Here is a 21,666-nt window from a genome sequence, read left to right on the forward strand (position 1 = left end):
AGATACATAGAAAATGACAGAGATAGCTTCCCAGACTAACCATGACAGACACACAGAAGAAAAAATACACAAAGAGAGAACAAGACACAGAGAGAGAGAGGGCAGAGATATTTTGAGATACACAAAATGCTGAGAAATGGGGTGTGGAGGGTGTGGAAAAATGAAAGACAATTCCTTGCATATAGTGCCCCAGTCTCCCCACCCATCCCAGAGCTAATCCGCTACTGCCGAAACAGACTGGGCAAAAAAAAAAAAAAAAGAGTCTCTCAACAAGCCCCACAGGACCTCATTAAGAACTGAGATATTGTCCCGGTCAGGGGATTGTCAAAGAACTTGAGTGTTCAAAGCTGGAGTAGTAACCCCAAGCAAAACGCACTCATATAAAAATAAAAATACACTTTGTTTAAAAGAAACGTGCTGATGGAGTTGAATTTAGCAATTAAGCACCTCTAATGAAGAGGCTGCCTACGGCAACACATATTGGAGTAAAAGTCCTTCATCTAGACTAGATTTTATGTGCGGTAGGGTGTATTGTCTCAGTCATAATGATAATGTACAAAAAGTACAGGTCTATATGTAAATTTGGTGATAATTTAATTAACAGGTACATTTTTCCATTTGTTCACTCTCTGAGTTAAATTAAAACTGAGGATTTTACTGTGTGATGACTTCTTGTTTGTATTGTAAAAGAACAATGAAGACCACCAACATGCCTAGCAAAACTGCTGCAGTTTCCCCAGGACCTATTTTAGGCTTCTTGCATTGAAAGTTTTGAAACGGGGTCAGAAGTACATTTGAGATCCTGATTCTACTAACCCCACTTCTAAACGTTAATCAAAACAAGAGGGTTCGACCAAGTTGCTTTTAACAGTCACCTGCTGGCCCAGGCCGTAGCGTAACGGTCTGGGCACCGGACTGGTAATCCAGTCGCAGTGTGCCGCGGGTTCGACTCCCGGACCCGACACGGCCTTTACTGCATGTCATCCCCCCATCTCTCTCCCGTTTCCTGTCAGCCTACTGTCTGTCCCTTCAAAAATCAATAAAAGGCGTAAGCCGCAAAAGAAATATCTTAAAAAAAAAAAAAAAAAACAGTCACCTGCTTCTAAGGGCCGATTCATACTCCTATATTAGAGCCGAATAAAAGTTGGTTCGGCGGGGGGGGGTACCGTCCTAAAGTTGGCTCTTCGGTGCTACTGAAAATTTCTGACGAGCCGAAATCATTTCGGCACTACAGCGCCGAAACAGCTGTAAAATAGGAGTATGAATCGGCCCTTACAGTCCTGTCATATTTCCATGGCTGTTAATTACTACTTACGAAGAGATTTTGAGATTATTTATTACACACATTTTGACCTATTAACCTGAAAAAATGCTAGCAGCTGACAGTGCAGTCAAGGGTCAATGCCAAGACTCCAGGGGTTGATGAAAATAGCAGATCAACAAGCTCACAGCGTTTAATGAAATCAACAATGTGAGCTTTTAGATCTGCTATTTTCACAAGTGACACTGACATGCAGCCATGTATAAATAAGGCTTGACTTGACAAATAAACAGCACAATGTATTTTTCCTTTTTCTTTGAATGGGGGGGGTGGGAAGGGTTTGTGTGTGTATATGATGTGATTGTTTGTAAAGTATGTCTTGAAACCTGAAAATGTATAAATAAAATTGTAAAAAAAAAAAAAAAAAAAAAAAAAAAAACAGTACAAGGTGAGCCTGGCACAGACAACTTGCTTTGACACTCTCACAGCAGAAATCACTCAGTTTTTCTCTCTCTCTCACACACACACACACACACACACAAAACAATAGACTGGAAGCTGGGCTAGTTACAATAAGAGTCACTTGTCCTCTGCTGTGGAAGGTAAGAAACTGGGCTATCTTGGTGTCACAGAGGGAGCATGCTGCCCTAAACATGGCAGGAACTGAGCTGTACTTTAAAAGTTTACTTCTGGCCCTGGCAAAAGATAGTTGGTACAGAAGTGGAGTGTAACAGCATGCATTGGCTGACATTAAATCTTAACTTTTGCCATAACAATTAAACTTAGTAATAGTCAAGAAGTAAGCATACCCTGCCAAGAAGCAAGACGGCCTGTCCTGCCTGTGAAAGACAAGTACAGTGAGATTGATACTGAGAGTAAAAAAGGTCATTTCAACATCAATTACAATAGCCCCAGTCAAAGGCTTTTGCTTGCTCCCCTCCTCCCCTTCTCTGAAAAACAAAATGCTTGACAGACTGGTACATTGGGTTTTTGGTGGCACACAGTCAATCACAACTCGCTCACACATTCTGATCTCCCCGAGATGAGCTTGGGAATTGTTCTGACTGACACAATTCTACCCAACGTGGAAGACTTGTTTGAAACTGCAGATTGTGGAGGGAATTCTCCAATCACAAAGCATAATACACAGAATTCCAAAAACAAACAATAAAACAGACAACTCTAGGTGTTGTCATTTACTCCTTTATCATAGCTACTTATTCAGATATTGACCATGACCAATGAACAGTGTTTCAGGGGAAATGGTTGATTTGTGCTGTTGTGCATCAAGTTATTGTACAATATATTAGCAAACAACTTAGATTAATTTAACTCATGTTACAGTACAGTTTATCCAACTAACCCCAGCTATCACACTAGAACTGAAACAATTGTTAAACCCCTAAGCTAACTGAGGGCACAGAATAAACATCCCGAATGATCAGACTCCCAACGAGTCCGTTTCTATCTGAATTTGTCAACATGCATGAGGTTGCCACAAGGAAGTAGAAGTTGGCTATTCTGTAAACAAACTAGTCGCATCTTTTGAACCAAATCTTCTTGACAGGTGGCTACAGTAGGTACTGACTCGCATCTAGAAGATAACTTATCTTACACGATACGATCAACATAATCTCAAACATGTCAGGTAGACAATTGTGCCCATGTCGCCTCAGCCCTAGCCCTACAAGTCAGAACCCAGGGTTCCGAGAGGGGCCTGAGATGGGTTTTCAACCTCATCGCTTCCTTACCTGGTAATAACGCCATGGTGGTGACACAGGTGAGTTACCACCACTCCACCATAGCGTTATTAACTACTCGTTAACACTGCAATTAACGATAAAGTAGTTGAAGCGATGGCCAATGCGAGTGTGTGACTGACTGGTCAGAGGACAGAGATATAGACCCTTGCCAACACCTGCGAAGGATGGTAAACATTTTCCATTTTAGGAGGCTTTCTTTGCTGCGGTGCAATCTCATCCTCTAGTTAGTATGTATGTATCGTACTGCGTTCAGCAACTGGCAACCAAAAAGCAAAGCAGCAGTCATTGCCTAGCATTACATTACAGTAGCTGCATAGCATTACAGTAGCGGTGTACTAGCATTAGCCGCGTACGTACCGCTGGTTTTCATCAGTGTTCTTAGCTTAGCTAACTGCTACGAGTACGAGCATCATCACCGAGGTGGCTAATTAAACAACGCCACACCTGTCCATCCTCACCTGTGGTCAGCGTGCCGCCCCAGAATACGTTCGGTTAATGGTGTCGCCAATTCTCCCACGGACCGTATGAAAATAATTCAAATTCCACAGAAAGTGCTTGAGGAAACGCTCGCAGTCCAATCGCTGCTCCACCGCCACCGCTGCTGCTGAATGGCTGCTACTCCTCCACTCTACTACCAAACTTCACCAGTGTCAAGTCAGCCGACAACAAAAAACTACACTTCCGGTCACGGACTTCAAAATAACATGTTTGGCGTTGACGACTATTATTAGAAGGTGTTTTATGTAAACACAGCGTATCTCACTAATATCAGCTATTGTTTGTTTGATTGAAATATGTATTACAGTTTGCAGAATTACAGTACGTTTCAAGCACAACTCAATACAAAGACTGTTAAACTGTCAGTGGACGACCCAATAAAGCATTACACTTGTTTACAAGAGGGTCAAGAGGTTACAAATAGACACTTCTATATAGCCAAAGAACAGAACAGGAATTCATCATAAGGGTAAATGGTGATAAGCTGAGCATTATTATCTCGGCAGCCTGTTGAATATTCGGCAGTGACACTGACTGTGAGTGTGTGTGTGTGTGTGTGTGTGTGTGTGTGTGTGTGTGTGTGTGTGTGTGTGTGTGTGTGTGTGTGTGTGTGTGTGTGTGTGTGTGTGTGTGTGTGTGTGTGTGTGTGTGCGTGCGCGCGTGTGAGACAGACTGACTGACTGTGTATGCTTTAATTTCGAAGGTAACATCTGTTTATTTCCGGGCTGTGCTGTAGCCACTTGACGCAGATCCAAACTTCGTGACTTCGTCCATAGCAACCGACCGCCCCCTGTGCATACTCATTGGATGATGTATGCACATTCAAGGTGATCGATCAATCAACGACAGTTGTGTACAAATAACGCAGGCCACACTTATTTAAAACCGTTATTTAAAACCAGCGTGCCATGCATTCACAGTTTGTTGGCCTGATAGTGATAGCAGAGGTTTGTCAGTGAATCCCCACTTTAGTAGCCTAGCCTATGTCATTATGATATGTGCATGTTTGTGAAGTTCACACATTATCGCTAGTGCGATGTGAATATGAACCCCTTAATTCGTGTGTGTGTGTGTGTGTGTGTGTGTGTGTGTGTGTGTGTGTGTGTGTGTGTGTGTGTGTGTGTGTGTGTGTGTGTGTGTGTGTGTGTGTGTGTGTGTGTGTGTGTGTGTGTGTCGTGTTATTATAGCAGGTGTGTGTTATGGAAAAGTGAAGTTGGACTCTTGCACCTGTCAATGATTCGACACACATTCCTCCCTAATTAGACCTTATCTGGGTTCAAGCCTTCAAGGATAACAATTGTGTGCCGTGTGTATCTTAATAGCACTTAAAAAAATGTTTCTTAAGGTTCACACTGAATATTACTTATTATGATAGCTTTCCTTGAAGGGCAAACTGTCTAGAAGATTAAGAGAGTCTATAGGCAAAAATAGGGGTTGATGATAACATCATGTTTAAAAGGCTTAACATGAAACAAGGAGTTAATAATTCAGGTACCGTTTTGCTGAGCTTACCTCCCCACATCATGATGACGAAAAGAAAAGAAAGAAAACTGGCCCCTATGAATAGAAAAGGGCAGTAGTTTATCAGTATTAGCAGCATTCCACACATAGCTATAGGACTCGGAATGGGGTGAAACGCGACTGAGTTGTAGTCTCTAGTGTGTTTTGTCACACAAGATAAGCCGTAAAGATTTAAACTCAAATACATCTAAAGAGAGTTTAAATATGTTGCAAAATCGCGTAGGCCTACGGGTGACAAAGTTGTCAAGCTAGTGTCAGTAGGCCTAATTAAGGCCTTTCCTCATATCTTTCTTTATGTCTATCCATATCTCCCTTCTCGCTCTAGATTATCTTAGATCCAGTCCTCTTTTTGGCCCCCTTTTACAGCACGTATTAACTCATCAACCTGTCAAGGTCATGGTGGGAGTCATAAAATGTCTTTGACGAGGGAGTCAGCTATTCTTTAGCCTAATATGCCCCCTCGTGGTCATTATCTGTACACATTTTCAAGGAGGATCCTATATCAATGGTTGAGGAGCCACACGACCATGTTTTTCTTTGTAGCATTATCATGAAACATTTTGTAGTAATGTACCTCTACAATACAATTTAAATACTCACTATGAGAGAATGGTAAAACTATTTAATGATAATTTTACATGCAGAACTTTATCCGTAGGCCTATCTCTCAAAGCCTACCTTAGTATAGTAAGTTCATCACTCAGTTAGAAATGGTCATGGTGCATTTCAAAAAGTGATAGGTTATGCGTGAAATGTTGCAGTGAAATGGTTAGATGGTATGTAATGTGGTAAGAACACGTACATTTTGCTCGTAGATTTACAATTTGTAATGATCAGTTTCAGGCTGTTCATGAAGTCTCTCATTGCCCTAATCTAAGTATGACAAGGATTCATCACCAATGAAAACATTATTGCAAGAGCTTTTCTGCAGTGTTTTAAATTCCCCATACTTGTTTGTTTTTGTATGTTGATTTTGTACTATTCATTTGTGTCATTGCTTGTCATCTTGGTATCATTCCCTCTTTCCCTTTTGGCGTGAAACATTTATTTATTCATTCATGTATTGCAGCTTCTTCAAAATGTATAATTTCTTTGCATAGACCGCAAACCAATAACTGGAAAAAATATTTTTGTACATTTTATTTTTCAAACAACACAGAATTCCGTACACAAAAAAACAAGCTGTCATCTGCTTCATATATTTACATAAAACCTTGAAGAGACAAAAAATAAAAACAAACAAAAATAAAAACATTCTTTGGGTTTGACCATGCAAAACAATAAATAATATTCCTGACAGTGCTTTGCATGGTACTTTCCAAGACTGCTAGTCAGCATTTTTAATTTCTTAAAAAAAGAAAAAGAAAAGCTCAGATCTCAGTTTGGCTATACATACAGCTGCCCTGGCCACCATCATCAGACACACCCTGACATAATAAGACTCTGTCTGCAACATGACGGCACTGACCGAGTCAGTGATAAGTATAAGAAAGAAAGAAAGTTACTATGTTTACCCAGGGTAACTGGACTAAGCTCAAGAACTTGTTTACAGCCAGGCCCTGCTCATAGAACATTTCATGGTAGGGGTTCAATGCCTTGTTCAAGGGCACTTCAGCGGTGGTAATTTTAACGTGCCGGTCCGGGGATACGAACTAGCGACCTTCCGATATCAAGACCGCTCCGCAAACCGTTCGGCCACCGCTGCCCCAATGCTCAGCGTATGCTCTATGGTACAATACCCACTCCATTTTGTCGAATTCTGGAATTGTAAGTGACTCGTTGGCCAGGATAGATAACAGGGAAATAGTAAGTGAGATCTTCAACGGTTTTCAATGAAAAGCTCAGATGATTCTAAAGGAACGACAGCATCCTTAAGAGTTTGAAGCACTGTACACATGAGGGTAGGACTTCAGATGCCGTAGCGTAGAAAGACCTTCAAATCCTTTTTCAACAGCACTCTCGACACCCAGACGCAGCAAGACGTGGGCTCGCAGTAGACGTCACAGAAAAAAACAAAACTAAAAAGACAGTTCCTTTCATCCATCACCAAGGCGACAGTTTATGCAGACATGATCCCCTGGGTCCTTCCAACCCAAGCCAGGGCCAGTATCTGCTTCCTCTCCTCCCTCTCCCAGACTATTGTGGCTCAGGTGATTAGCTGCGGCTCCCAGGACTGGCTGGCCATCTGGGGGCGACACTGAGTGATGGCAAGAGGGCCCGATGGAGACTGGCTGTCCAGGCACAGTCCGCTGACCATGTGTTGTAATGCTGCCCCTTTTGGCTTCCATTTCTGGAATAGTGGACAGAGGGAACATACAAAGAGGTGAGAACAGTCACAAGCTCAACATTTTAGGCATTTATAGCTAATGTCCTGAATCTGATATTGCCTACAGCAGTGATTTTAACCTTTTTATAAATAAGGACCTCCCTTGTTATATGCAGCACGGACCCCCGTTTGATAGAATTTCTATCTCTAGGATCCCAAACTACACTGTTAAGGGTTCAACTACAGAATCAATCAGGGGATCCCCCAAGAACCCCGCAATGAGAAAAAGTGGCCTACAGTATCTTGCTCAAAGACACTTTGACAGCAAACATGTCTGTAAATGACTATTTTGTCTGTTGAGAGTATTCAACCTATGACCTTCTCTAATGGTTGACAGTCATAATTCGTTGATGTGTACATCAAACTCTAGTCTAAACCTCTTACTTGAGATAATATTTCCCACTCATTTGAAACATTACAGGAATATTAGCCCATGATCTGTTCTTCATTATTTTCTGGTTCATGTGCATGTGCATTGGTGCAAGAGGTTCAACTTAGTGTTGAGTAATGGAGCCTGAGTCAGACGTGGATTATAATAATAAGAATGATTGACTTGCTGTGTTTAGTAGTGGGGGGGAAATCACAGTAAGCCCAGCTGCAGAATGAGGCACTCTGCCATCTCACAGCAGGAAAAAAACATCAATTCATGCACATAAAATGTCCCCTTTAGCTTTCTAAGTGATCTAGTTGTAACATCTGATTCATTGTAAAATCTTGAGAAGAAACACAAAACATGATGGGGTATCTGGGGGCTGCAAGAGTCCAAACGATTGAAGAGCAGGCTAAGGTTACCCGTTTGAACCCCAATAGGCTGGTTCCCTTCCCTCAGTGACGACTGTGAAAGCACAATAAAAGTTAGGCCTACACGGTAAAATCCTGAGTGTTCATTTAAATATGAGAAAGATGGACCCCAAATGAAGATAGCAAATATCCAAAAGAGTGGTAATATAACTCTGAGTGTACAAATGGAAGCAAATGGAGTCTAGTTGACACTCACAACTAGCTGCCCGCATTATCTACCTGCCTACCATCCATCCAATGTTTGTCAGACCACAACCAGCAGAATGGAAGTGAAAGGTGACTAAAAGTGACATGGAGTCAAATTGTACCAGATCCTTTCTCCCATTTAGAATGGGAGAATTATAATCATTTCACTTGAATTTGTCTAGTGGAGTCCAGTCTTATATCTTTTCTGCATTCTGTTTCGTTAAGCTTTTGCTGCAAGGTCATTTGTTAACAATAGTTTTACAGTATGTGCATGCATGGGAAATGCCCTCTGTAATCTCACCCGCTATTTGAGAAACACAGACTACTACATTGCTCTGCAATTATCACACCTAGAGTGATTGTTTATTCATCTTTATTGATTCATCTCACAAGTGTTCATTAAGCCTCAATCTATGCTGTCTCTCTCTTTAGTTAGCCTCTTATTGTTTAGCAAATGTACAAAGTGGAGTGGGACTGACTGGTTTCCCATTGTAAGAGAATCTTTGCAAACAGGTTGTTATTACCTTACATTCTCTCTCAAATCCCCAGTATCGATCACAGTAAATACAAATGTAGCATTGCGGTAGTTCAGGCAAGCATGGAAGTCAAGCTGGTCTCTCACGCACATACACCCTCCATGGCCACAATCTAATGGTTGGATCTGTGTGGTCTAAGCAGACCAACATTCACTATTACTGTACATAATATTATTATTATTATTATTATTATTATTATTATTATTACTGTACATGCTCAACGTCTCTAGCTGCTACCACAATGCCTGTCTGTGAACAAACTGCATCACAGGAGCAGAGCCACAACGCCAAATATTTCATTTCAAAATGCAGTTAGAGAATAAACACCACCTACATCCCCTAAAATCCTCAAATACAACGCAATGTCATTGCAATAATTTGTATTCATGTTGATGTCTGTGTCTGACTGAAGTACATTCCGCAGTCCAGTTACATTGGATTGGAATTGTATTTTTGCTCAAGGAATTCTGATGGCTTTATATTTATTTGGCTTAGCCTGTTAGACTAAGAGACTCTTAAAGAAGAAAAGTACAAAAGGAGAGACTTGGCTGTGTATAAATCAGTGTGTGAATCAGCGTGTCTAAAGGCCTAGGTCATTAGCATGATGATAAACTAGTTCGAGAGGTTGTAGGAACAACAAAGTCAGTGCCAAGTACAGCTTCCTGTAGCCATATGGAGGTTTATCAAAGTGACTGGGTCAGTCAGGCGTTAATTTTATTCTATGGAAGGAGAGAGGATCTGTGTGTTTATGTATGTGTGCGTGTGTGTGTGTGTGTGTGTGTGTGTGTGTGTGTGTGTGTGTGTGTGTGTGTGTGTGTGTGTGTGTGTGTGTGTGTGTGTGTGTATGTGTGTGTGTGTGTGTGTGTGTGTGTGTGTGTGTGTGTGTGTGTGTGTGTGTGTGTGTGTTAGCCTGGAAACCAGACAAATCTGCAGCAGGAAAATTCCCTGGGGAGATTGGTCTGGCACTTCTCAGTTTGAATTACATTTAGCTCATCCCAGAGGTGTGGGTGACCAATCAGAGCCCACTATTCAAAGTGAGACTTTTTTGCTGTGACGTTAGAATCTGTTTCTAACCGCGCCCCTTGGAAATGAATCTTCCACACCGAAGTTCCAGACTAATATCTACGCAGTGATATTAGTCTGCTACTATGGTGCTAAAAATAAATGGCTTGATGTCTCTTTCAACAACAAGCCCGCTGCTATCCGGCAGTCGTACACCTTGCGACCCGACACAACAGTGTACCCACCGCTCATTCAACAGTAGATTTTCAGCAACAGACGATTTCCGACACTCATCAACAAAGTTGATGAGGTGGAGAGAGAGCTACCTTTAGAAATGTAATAATGTTGAGAATGTGGTGATGAAGTTAATGATATTGTGTTGCGCAAAGCCATGCATTTGACAGTAGACTACAGTAAATAGCAGGCCAACATTTGACCTCCACTGTGAAATTTGTTCATATGGATGGAGAAACTTCTAAATGAGATACCTCAGTGGGTTAAATACGACGAGTTTCTCATTTGTAGACAAATGTCAGAAATCAGAATGCAAGATCTTTTTGTTTTCTTTCCTCTGGTGCATTTGATAGCAAGAGGAGTTAGAGGACACAGAGCCCAAATGTCTCAGCTAAATAGATTGCTTATTGATGGGCAAGCACCCAAAGAATCCTCAAAGGATTGAGAAGGGCCTGCTGGGAGATGAGAGGATAGGCTGGCACGTATCCCACAAACACTCTCACACACACATGGTCAGAGTTAAAAACTCATCTCTTCATTGCCATAAATCAAGCGTGAAGCCAACTGCATGTCCAGCAGGGATGCGAGTGGTCGGCATCCACACAGGAAGAGCCTGGAAGAGGCAGGGTGGGGTCTGAAGTTATGGGAGTGTTTGTTTTTTACGGCGTCCATAAAAATCAACTATCATTTTGGTCAGATTGGAGCTAGCACCACAAAGGGCTTCATTCTCTTCATTCTGTCTGGTCTGGTAGTGTGGTCCACAGGAGATGCAGACAACAACCCCTTCTCTTACCTTCCAAATTCTTCCACGTCTGCATTTAATACTGCAAGTGAGTGACAGCTAGCATCTGATATGTGTTAAACAAATTTAATTCCTCTAATACTACTATCTAAGCTGAGGTGAAATTCCTTTAAAAATGTCAGAATTCAGTGAGTCTATATACTGTATGATGTTGATTTGTGTTTTTATAAGGTGTTTTCCAGGATATTTGGGACAGCAGTAGCCAAGAAGTTAGAAAATTGGGCTTGGCCCCTCTACCAACCCTATCCTGGTGTACTGGCACAGCTGGTACGCTGGGTGTACTGGTTATGAAAGCTGATCTGTTCTTTGGCCCACAGTGTACAAACTGTGGTTGTATTGGCCAGCTCTCACGTGTGATTTGTTGTAGGTAGCAGAATGCATACATCTTTATACAGAGCCCATGGCGGCTATACAAGAATGCTACAAATAGCACTTGATGATGTAACATGGGCAGACCACATCAGAAACGTGGACCTCTACAAAGGCCTCCCGTGGATCACAGACAAGGTCAGAGAGAGAAGTATGAGACTGGCAGGGCACTGTGTCAGGCACCGGAACAGGTAGCGAGCACTCTGACACTGTGGGAGCCAACCCAAGGCACAACTAGGAACTAGCTAGGAGGGGAAAGAGACGCACCACCTACATAGACACACTGCAGCATGACAGTGGAGCTAGCAACACTATAGAGCACGGACCCTGATGCTAGATAGGAGGGAGTGAAGGGCAGAAATTCAGGATCTCCTGAGTTGGTGTTGCTAGTTTACGCTCTCGCATGACATGGCATCGATTGTATGTAAATGAAAGTCAGCAGCAGCAGGGTGGCCATCTGTTATCAGTAGACCTTCGTGAACACATGAAGGAGATATTTGTTCTTCTCACCTGTCTGGGCTCTTTTGCACTGCAGGCCTCCATCTTGACGTTTGAGCCTGCTGTGAAGGCTGTGATGGCCAGGCAGAGGTCCTGCTGGCGGAGCAGTGGCTCCATCAGCTCCCACCTCTGCAAAATGGATGGAAAAAGATCGGAGAGTGAAGCTAGTTAGTTTAGTTACCTAAGAGCTGTCTTTGAGCAGTGGTGGTGACTGTGGTGATGTTAATCATTCAGGATGAACTTAAATCATCATCAGTCATTTTGCTCTTGGAGGTGTGTGAGACCTCCAAGTATGAAGAAAGAGCAAAACGGGCACCGTTTGATTATGGCTTGGACCAAACTGACTCATTTGCCTTGTTATAACCATATACTATGTCACAATCAATCACTTCTCTTAACTCAACCACATCTAACTATTTTGTACACGGTTTGTCAACGTTCAAATCAAGTAAAATCCCAAACGAAACATGTGCAATTCATTCCACTTCTATACTTCTATTTGGACCTGTTCTGAATGCAGGAACCCAGTTGCGCCCGCCCCATACCATCACGTGTGCCACTGCTAGTGTAAAGTATACATATGTTACTATATGTAATCATCTCTTAATCCCTGCATCAATGCCACCCAGACAAATTCCTGTTCATTCATTATAATAAAGGCTTATGATTAAGGATTATGATTATGATCCGGATTCACATTTCTCTATCTCTAATACGTCCGTCCCCCCCATCCCCAGACCCCTGAGGTGCCTGAATCTCCCCCTAGTGGTGGAAGTCAGACCTGCGACTGTGGCCTGTTGGCTCCGGTGCCCCTGCACTCGGCCAGGCCCAAGCTGTCCGTCCCGTGGGTCTCCAGACACAGCCCGCCTTGTTTTAGCACGCTGGACACCGCTTCCTGCTCAGGAATCCTGGGGGAGCCATCGATAGAGAGGAGTTGGGGGGGTGGGAGACAATGAGAGGGGTTGTTTTAACAGAGAAGAACAGATGGAGTGAATTGACTCACTGCTCTGTAGCGTAATTGGATTCCGTTGCTAAGGGACAGCTCCTAGTACCAAAATAACAACAAGAGGAATGACACAGTTATAAATGTGTAAGGGCGCGATGCAGGTGAATCCAATTAAATGAAGATATATTATCCATGGAAGAGATACGAAGGTTACATGCTGACAGGGCTCATGCTGCACATACTGTCCCTGGATCTACCTTCACATACAATTCCAGTATTTGTGGAACATCTAAACATGTCGTGTTAGGCAACATAATGTTATGTTGACTTTTACACATTGGCTGTCTCTGACATCAGCTACTGTAACAGGTTAATAACATACATTATACAACAGGTCGTTTCGAGGAAGCGATCTGATTGGTTGAAACAGCTTTCTAGCCGTGCTTAAACCACGATAATGGCACGGCTAATCAAAACAAAGAATTCAGCCGTGCTTTTCTCTCAGAGCACAGCAGTACGCAGGCGTGCATTAATGACAAAGAACACCCTCAAGTGTAATATTGCTTAAATAAAAGAAGTTGATGTCAGGCAGATGTGTGTGTGTGTGTGTATGTGTGTGTGTGTGTGTGTGGTAAATGGTAAATGGTGCATTTATATAGCGCCTTTATCCAAGGCGCTTTACAGAGATTGAGCATTACATTCACCCATTCACACACACATTCATACACCGATGGCAGCGGAAACCATGCAAGGCACCAACTAGCACATCGGGAGCAATTAGGGGTTCAGTGTCTTGCTCAAGGACACTTCGACAGTAACTCTGGGGGAGCCCGGGTTCGAACTGGCAACCTTGCGGTTACCATCCAGGCACTCTACCCCTGAGCCACTGCCGCCCGGTCTGTGTGTGTGTGTGTGTGCGTGCGTGCGTGCGTGTGTGCATGTGTGCGTGCGCGTCTGTAATGCTTCTGAAAAGCATTCTTTCATCCTAGTGTAAGGTAATGCTTAGTGATGCAGACTGATGGTCTTGAAGATGAAGGGGCATCTTCTCACCTCAGCTCAGGATACACATTCTCCATGTACCAACGGAACGGCTTGCAGTTCAACTTCCGCCGCAGCGTCAAACGGTCTGCGATGCTGAAAGGACAGATCAGGGTTGAAACAACAGAGAGAGAGAGATAGAGAGAGAGAGAGAGAGAGAGAGAGAGAGAGAGTTACTTCCAGACAGTAGACTTGCAACCTTCCCCACAGGCCAGCAGGTTAGCATCTTAGCGCCCTTGGCTGGAATAGAAACCAGTACAGGCTCACTTGTACTTGTACTAATGTGTCTTCGCTGTTATATTGTTGTGTATGCTGTCCCAGTGTTGCCTAAAATGTAATTAAGTATCAATACAGTTTTTGTCTCAACTCTGTTTCTATATCAGTGGTTCTCAAACCTTTTCATGTCAACTACCCTGAAAATGATGTATTTGTCCGCCGAACCCCATCTCAAAATATTTTGTTCCAGGGAATATACCGTATATATTCAAAGAATTACACAAATTTTCACGATCTTTCAAAAATAGCAGATCAGCAAGCTCAAGTGATGCGCTGTGAGGTTGTATATCTGCTATTTTTGAACAGCCAAAGTCTAAAATAATGGTTAAAGTAGTTAAAATCTAAAATGACACAGATGCTTTCCCGGTTTTAATGGGTCAAACCGTATGGGTTAAACCGTATATACAAACCGGTTTAGTTGATCGGGGTCCTGTTGGGCTTTATAATTCGCCTGCACCTTTTTTTCCCTCAACACCAAGACAATCTACAAGCTCACAGACAGCTTGTATCTGAGATCTGCTACTTCACCGAACGTTTGAAGGAGAATAGTGGCCGTATTCACGGTTCATGTGGTTCAGTGATATGATGAGAGAAGACAGTGGTAATACTGACCTTCCAAAGGCCTTGCCCTGTGCCGAGGGCCTCGCAGAATAATAGTACTGTTTATACTCGTCCATCCACACCTCTGCGGCCCGCCGCGTGTTCCTGTGTGTCAACACATACACAACAACACCTGCTCAGCCACAGTAATGACACTGTTGCAAACATTCGCACTGTTTACTACCACCATAATGATATACTGTAATGCTGCAGGAGATGAAGACATCAGCCTTTGACTGTAAAAACAAACAAAATATGTGCCACCGGATTCAATGGTGTCACTCATTTCAATATTTGTCTTCGGTAAATGTCAAGGGATGATGGAATTTTTCAAGACCAGTCTAGAGAATTCCTCGGTTGTACTAAAGCCAGTGGAATTATTTCACTCCTTGAGTATTGCTTCCTGTTTTATTCAAATAATTAATGCAACATTCAATACAAACATAGGCTGCTTTGCTAAGGTTATGGTTTATGTTTGTGCATTGTAATCACATACTGCAGCAGACAGGACGTCTGCGTGGTCTCGACCTTTTTCTGTGCAGCACACTCACTTGATGTAGGTGAGAGCGTTGCCCTCTGGGAAGTCATAGGGGTGTCGCTTCCTGAAGACGTGACCCACACGACTACAAGGCAGGATCTCCAGGCTGCCTCCACACATCCACACCCTGAACGACAGCTCTGTAGGACCACAGCCAGGATATGAGCAGGACTGATACTGTACATTTAAGCCTGGTTTATACTTGGTTGCGCATTGTGTCTCTAAATGGTTATAGACAGATGGACGCACATATTGTCTGTAGTCTACATCAATTTTCCCTTGCCTGTGTGTCGCACGCACGCACGCACGCACGCACGCACGCACGCACGCACGCACGCACTCTCTCTCTCTTTCTCTCTATCTCTCTCTCTTTCTCTCTCTTTATCTACTTCCATCTCAATATTGGCACTGGCAGTGTCCACCTGTGACGTTGTTTTATGCACTGCACCAGATGGCTTCATACTGTAAATCAGCTGTTGAAAATACATTGCAAGGATAATTTAATGCTCTGCTGCCTTGTGCATTCCAAGGACACATGTGGCCTATCAGACAGCATGCCACAAGGCCTGTCAAACCCACCAGCGGACAACAACTGCAGTGTTCCACAGCCAGACGTTATAGCAGGGTTTGATATAAAGCATTATCATTGCTCTCATGGTCATGGATGAAACATAATGCCACAATTTTATGGAGTTCTTATTTGATTTGAACATTTATGTGCATATAAAAAACATGGTGTGTGTTTAGCTAGTTTTATGACCCCTGAAACCCAAAGGATAAATTAGCAACGTTATTGCATTTTGAGGGTTAGGCTTAATTTTCGTCTTTGAGAATGTACTGTATTCGTGGAGTCAATAGAGGCTCAGTGTTCTGCTTAACCACTTAAACACTATAATTAACCACAACCACCAATTGGTACATAATTTAGCTGCTGGACTGCTAACTAGTACTAAGAAACACAACCATATTACTGATCTCTTGGTTACCATTTAAATTTCAGAATTGATTTTAAGATTTTACTGATTACACGTAAGCCTCAATCTATCCAATGAGAGACGTCGGCGGTGGGCCTGGTATTGGCCAGAACAACGGGCAGGCAGGTGGTTTGCGGGGGAGCACAAGGCCAAGTGGTGTCTGAAAAACTGTATCACCTCTCTTTCTGTCATCTATCCAATGATTAGTGGCGTGGTCTTGGCCAGAACAACGGGGAGGCGGGTGGGTGCGGGTTAGCACAAGGCCAAGTGGTATCTGAAAAACGGTATCGCTAAAGCCCTGAAAGGACAGGCTCCCTGTTACATTTGCTATATCGCCGCTGTCGTATCAAAACACCTTCTATCACACTTTTATGTTTTTCCATGAATGAATTAGCCTGACATTCAGCCTGAATTTTCATTTCGTTTCACTCCATTATTCATAACATATTTATTTTAATGGGCGTGGCTAGCAATTCAGGGAGTGGAGCCAGGCTATAAATGAATGGCTTACTTCGTCAAATGACAGTGTAAAAAATAGACGATCTACAACTGTACAAGCTCACAAATTCACAATGCATTGCGATGCGACATGCATACATACATACAGACAGACAGACAACATAATCTCCGGCCTTATAGCCATCCGCCCTAGCAGAGATACAACCAAAGTCTACCTGAATGCATATATTTCGTTAATAATTGCAGATGCAGCTAGCAAACTCACCAAAGTTCTCGCCTCCCCAGATGTCCATGTAAGTGTCATACTGTCCCAGGTGGTTGAACCAGCTCTTGTCCATGACAAAGATCCCACCTGCAATGACTGGAGTCCTGCAGGTTGCACAGTTAGAGGTTGTGATTCTGTCACTGGCCATTCATTGCCATTTGCCAATGGCATTCAATGTGTGTGTTGGGACAAACGCTCAAAGCTGGCCAATCATAATCAATGGCATTTAATGTTTGTGTTAGAACAACGTTTGTGTTTACATAAACCCTCAAAGCTGGACATAGGAGGGGCTAGCGTCCCTCAAAAAAGCTATACGCAATATGCACAATGAACCATAGAAACACTTGAAAGAACTCAGGATGATCGCTTTAAATAACTGGTTGGAGACTGGACTGGAGACTCTTTTTGGTTAAGATAACAGAATAAGCGCAACCATAGGAAAGGAATAGATCAGTCGTTCTCAATCCGGCCCACTAGCATATGTCAGTTAAATAATGACTGTTAAGGGCTTGATTTAATTCACCTCAAATTAACAAATGAAATGAAACTATTAACAGTCAATATTTAATTTCAAGCTTTCTCCCACACCACGCCTATATCCCCCCTCGCAACACATCAGTGGTTCCCAAATCAGGTCATAATCAGTTGAAAACCCCTGATCTAGACATTTATTTATTTATAGGTTAATATTATGCCAACTACAGGAAATACAATACATACAACAAGAACAACTAGCAACTAGCTCCACTCGTGATGTCATAACTCATGACTCTTCATACCAGGACTTTTTTGTCTGTACAACTGACTAAGGAGGAGAAAATACAGAGTGTAGCAGGCTTACCTGATTGACTGTGTGGGATCACTCCGCGCCATCTTCTGTTCAATGGGAATTTGCTCCCATTTGAAGTGCAGACTCCAGTCAAAACCTGAGAGCAACAGAGATAGAGGAACAGAGTTAAAGACAGAGAGAAAGGAATGGTGGGGTGGGGTTTGATGGAATCTGAGCATTATGTGAGAGATGGCGAGAGAGGATGGCTGAAGGAGAGGTGTGCAAAGAATAAATAGGAGTAAGGGCAACCGAAAGAGTGGGCAGTGGGCACCTAAATATTGTGGGCACATCAATGTTAAATTGGCAATTTATTCCAAAATGTAGAAAAATACAGAAATTTGAAAATGGTCTACTCTAAAGTAAAGTATACATGATTTGAACATGAGTAGTCTATATGGGTGTGTGATCGCTACACCTTTTGACCACTGGGGGGCGCCACTGAGTCAATTATGCAAATTAGTAATAAAATAGTAATTAAAAATTCTTTACATTCCTTGAATTCCATACATTCCATAAACCATAAATCATATTGTATATATATATCATAAATATAATTAGCATAGTGTTATTATTAAATAATAAAAGCTAATCTCGCATTTGTCCATGACAGCATGCATGATGTGTGTGTGTGTGCGTGCTTTGAATCTGCTCATCTCTCCCTCCCCTCCCTGTGACTTGTCTCAGCTGTGAGAGAGCAGGGGCCGAAAGTCTAGGCAGGTCCGACACCTCCGTTTTTCAAAGGTGTGAAGAAGCGAACAATGGGTCTCAATTCCTTTTCAAAAAGTGCCAGCTGTCATCCTGAAAAAACTGCCAGGTGCAGATTCCAAAGCCCAGGTTTGAAGCGTGATAAGGGGGTGATAAGTAAATAGAAAGGGGAGGATGAGCTCTGATCTTTCGAAATGTGTATATTGAGAAAACCGTTTGAACTGGCAGCTGTAGTTTTGTGCTTTGCAGGTGTTAATTAGATTAACACCAGGGGTGGGGGTCCTTATCTTTGATGTGACTTGTATGCATGATGTGTGTGTGGGCCAGGGGTATCATTGAAAGTGGCAGGTGACAGGTGACAGGTGACAGTTGACAGGTGACAGATGACAGCTGACAGCTGACAACAGCTGATAGTTGACAGGGAAAACACATGGTTTTTGTTATGTTTAACTCCAGCATTACATTTTCCGTGTGCATATATACGTCAGTGTAATGGGAGGTACAGTAGGTGTAGTGTAGTCTAGGTTATATTAGACAATGTTTGTGGTATCAGAATGAATGCATCTGACTTTGTTTATTTATTGGGTAAGTCAAGGATACCCCCCTAGTGGTCAATTTCTATATATATAATTACACTGCAGTACCAACTATGCCCTGATGTGATTTTAATGGTTCGTGTTTTTGCTTTGTGACTGGAGAAGGTAAGTGTGGTCCTAATATTGGTGGTTAACGTAGGGTCTTGTATTATTTTGGTGTTTTGTGTTGTGTTTTGCGAATTTTGCAGGATTCAGGTAGTCCTATGTTTTGGGTTAACGTAGGTCTTGTATTATTTTGGTGTTTTGTGTTGTGTTTTGCGAATTATACAGGATTCATGTAGTCCTAATGTTTTGGTCACCGTAGGACTTGTATTATTTTGGTGTTTTGTGTTGTGTTTTCAGAATTTTGTATGGTTCATGTGGTCCTAATATTGGGGGTTAACGTAGGGTCTTGTATTATTTTGGTGTTTTATGTTGTGTTTTCAGAATTTTGTAGGTTTCATGTTTTTTCCTAATGTTGGTGGTTAACGTAGGGTCTTGTATTATTTATGGTGTTTTGTGTTGTGTTTTTGTGAATCTTGTAGTTTTCATGTTTGTCCTAATGTTTTGGTCACCGTAGGACTTGTATTATTTTGGTGTTTTGTGTTGTGTTTTCAGAATTTTGTATGTTTTCATGTGGTCCTAATATTGGTGGTTAACGTAGGGTCTTGTATTATTTTGGTGTTTTATGTTGTGTTTTCAGAATTTTGTAGGTTTCATGTGATATTTTTAAAATTAATATTTCATATTTTCAAAATTATTTTTTCAAAATTAATATTTCATATTTTCAAATTTCATATTTTCAAAATTAATATTTCATATTTTTAAATTTAATATTTCATATTTCCAAAATTATTTTTTTCAAATTCATATTTTCAAAATTCATATTTCATATTTTCAAATTTCATATTTTCAAAATTAATATTTCATATTTTTAAAATTAATATTTCATATTTTCAAAATTATTTCAAAATTTCAAAATTATTTTTTTCAAAATTCATATTTTCAAATTTCATATTTCATATTTTCAAAATTATTTTTTTCAAAATGTCATAATTCGTCCTAATGTTTTGGGGTTAACGTAGATCTTGTATTATTTTTTGGTGTTTTGTGTTGTGTTTTTAGAATTTTGTAGGTTTCATGTTTTTTTTTTTCCTAATGTTGGTGGTTAACGTAGGGTCTTGTATTATTTTTGGTGTTTTTGTGTTGTGTTTTTAGAATTTTACAGGTTTCATGTGTACTAATGTTGGTGGTTAACGTAGGGTCTTGTATTATTTATGGTGTTTTGTGTTGTGTTTTTGTGAATCTTGTAGTTTTCATGTTTGTCCTAATGTTTTGGTCACCGTAGGACTTGTATTATTTTGGTGTTTTGTGTTGTGTTTTCAGAATTTTGTATGTTTCAGGTGGTCCTAATATTGGTGGTTAACGTAGGGTCTTGTATTATTTTGGTGTTTTATGTTGTGTTTTCAGAATTTTGTAGGTTTCATGTGGTCCTAATAGTGGTGGTTAACGTAGGGTCTTGTATTATTTTGGTGTTTTGTGTTGTGTTTTTAGAATTTTGTAGGTTTCATGCGTTCCTAATGTTTTGGGTTAACGTAGATCTTGTATTATTTTTGGTGTTTTGTGTTGTGTTTTAGAATTTTACAGGTTTCATGTGGTCCTAATGTTGGTGGTTAACGTAGGGTCTTGTATTATTTTGGTGTTTTATGTTGTGTTTTCAGAATTTTGTAGGTTTCATGTGGTCCTAATAGTGGTGGTTAACGTAGGGTCTTGTATTATTTTGGTGTTTTGTGTTGTGTTTTTAGAATTTTGTAGGTTTCATGCGTTCCTAATGTTTTGGGTTAACGTAGATCTTGTATTATTTTTGGTGTTTTGTGTTGTGTTTTAGAATTTTACAGGTTTTCATGTGGTCCTAATGTTGGTGGTTAACGTAGGGTCTTGTATTATTTTGGTGTTTTATGTTGTGTTTTCAGAATTTTGTAGTTTCATGTGGTCCTAATAGTGGTGGTTAACGTAGGGTCTTGTATTATTTTGGTGTTTTGTGTTGTGTTTTTTTAGAATTTTGTAGGTTTCATGTGTTCCTAATGTTTTGGGTTAACGTAGATCTTGTATTATTTTTGGTGTTTTATGTTGTGTTTTAGAATTTTACAGGTGTCATGTAGTCCTAATGTTGGTGGTTAACGTAGGGTCTTGTATTATTTTGGTGTGTTGTGTTGTGTTTTTAGAATTTTGTAGGTTTCATGTGGTCCTAATGTTTTGGGTTAACGTAGGGTCTTGTATTATTTTTGGTGTTTTTGTGTTGTGTTTTTAGAATTTTGTAGGTTTCATGTGGTCCTAATGTTTTGGGTTAACGTAGATCTTGTATTATTTTCGGTGTTTTGTGTTGTGTTTTTGTGAATCTTGTAGTTTTCATGTTTGTCCTAATGTTTTGGTCACCGTAGGACTTGTATTATTTTGGTGTTTTGTGTTGTGTTTTCAGAATTTTGTATGTTTTCATGTGGTCCTAATATTGGTGGTTAACGTAGGGTCTTGTATTATTTTGGTGTTTTGTGTTGTGTTTTCAGAATTTTGTAGTTTCATGTGGTCCTAATAGTGGTGGTTAACGTAGGGTCTTGTATTATTTTGGTGTTTTGTGTTGTGTTTTTTTAGAATTTTGTAGGTTTC

At 41.1% G+C, this 21,666-nt stretch overlaps 2 protein-coding genes across 4 annotated transcripts in view; both read right to left on the reverse strand.

Moving 5' to 3' along the window:
• The window catches only part of numb (NUMB endocytic adaptor protein), a 65,702-nt gene extending 62,067 nt beyond the window's left edge, over positions 1–3,635 (reverse strand). For all 3 annotated transcript variants that reach the window (XM_083792298.1, XM_083792299.1, XM_083792297.1), the window contains exon 1: positions 3,483–3,635. The gene's annotated coding sequence lies outside the window, so the exon portion shown is untranslated. The remainder of the gene's footprint in view (positions 1–3,482) is intronic.
• Positions 3,636–6,176: 2,541 nt separating this feature from the next.
• Positions 6,177–21,666, reverse strand: part of galnt16 (UDP-N-acetyl-alpha-D-galactosamine:polypeptide N-acetylgalactosaminyltransferase 16) — a 57,286-nt gene continuing 41,796 nt past the window's right edge. Inside the window, exons 8-15 of the mRNA XM_083791353.1 lie at positions 17,735–17,819; positions 16,894–16,997; positions 15,209–15,335; positions 14,670–14,762; positions 13,794–13,877; positions 12,579–12,705; positions 11,810–11,926; positions 6,177–7,333 (exon numbers count right to left, since the gene is read on the reverse strand). Coding sequence (XP_083647479.1) covers positions 7,190–7,333; positions 11,810–11,926; positions 12,579–12,705; positions 13,794–13,877; positions 14,670–14,762; positions 15,209–15,335; positions 16,894–16,997; positions 17,735–17,819 — 881 coding nt within the window. The 3' untranslated portion in view covers positions 6,177–7,189. The remainder of the gene's footprint in view (positions 7,334–11,809; positions 11,927–12,578; positions 12,706–13,793; positions 13,878–14,669; positions 14,763–15,208; positions 15,336–16,893; positions 16,998–17,734; positions 17,820–21,666) is intronic.

Source organism: Protomyctophum parallelum (genome assembly GCF_964188405.1).
Source record: "Protomyctophum parallelum genome assembly, chromosome: 20".
Lineage (NCBI taxonomy): Eukaryota > Metazoa > Chordata > Actinopteri > Myctophiformes > Myctophidae > Protomyctophum > Protomyctophum parallelum.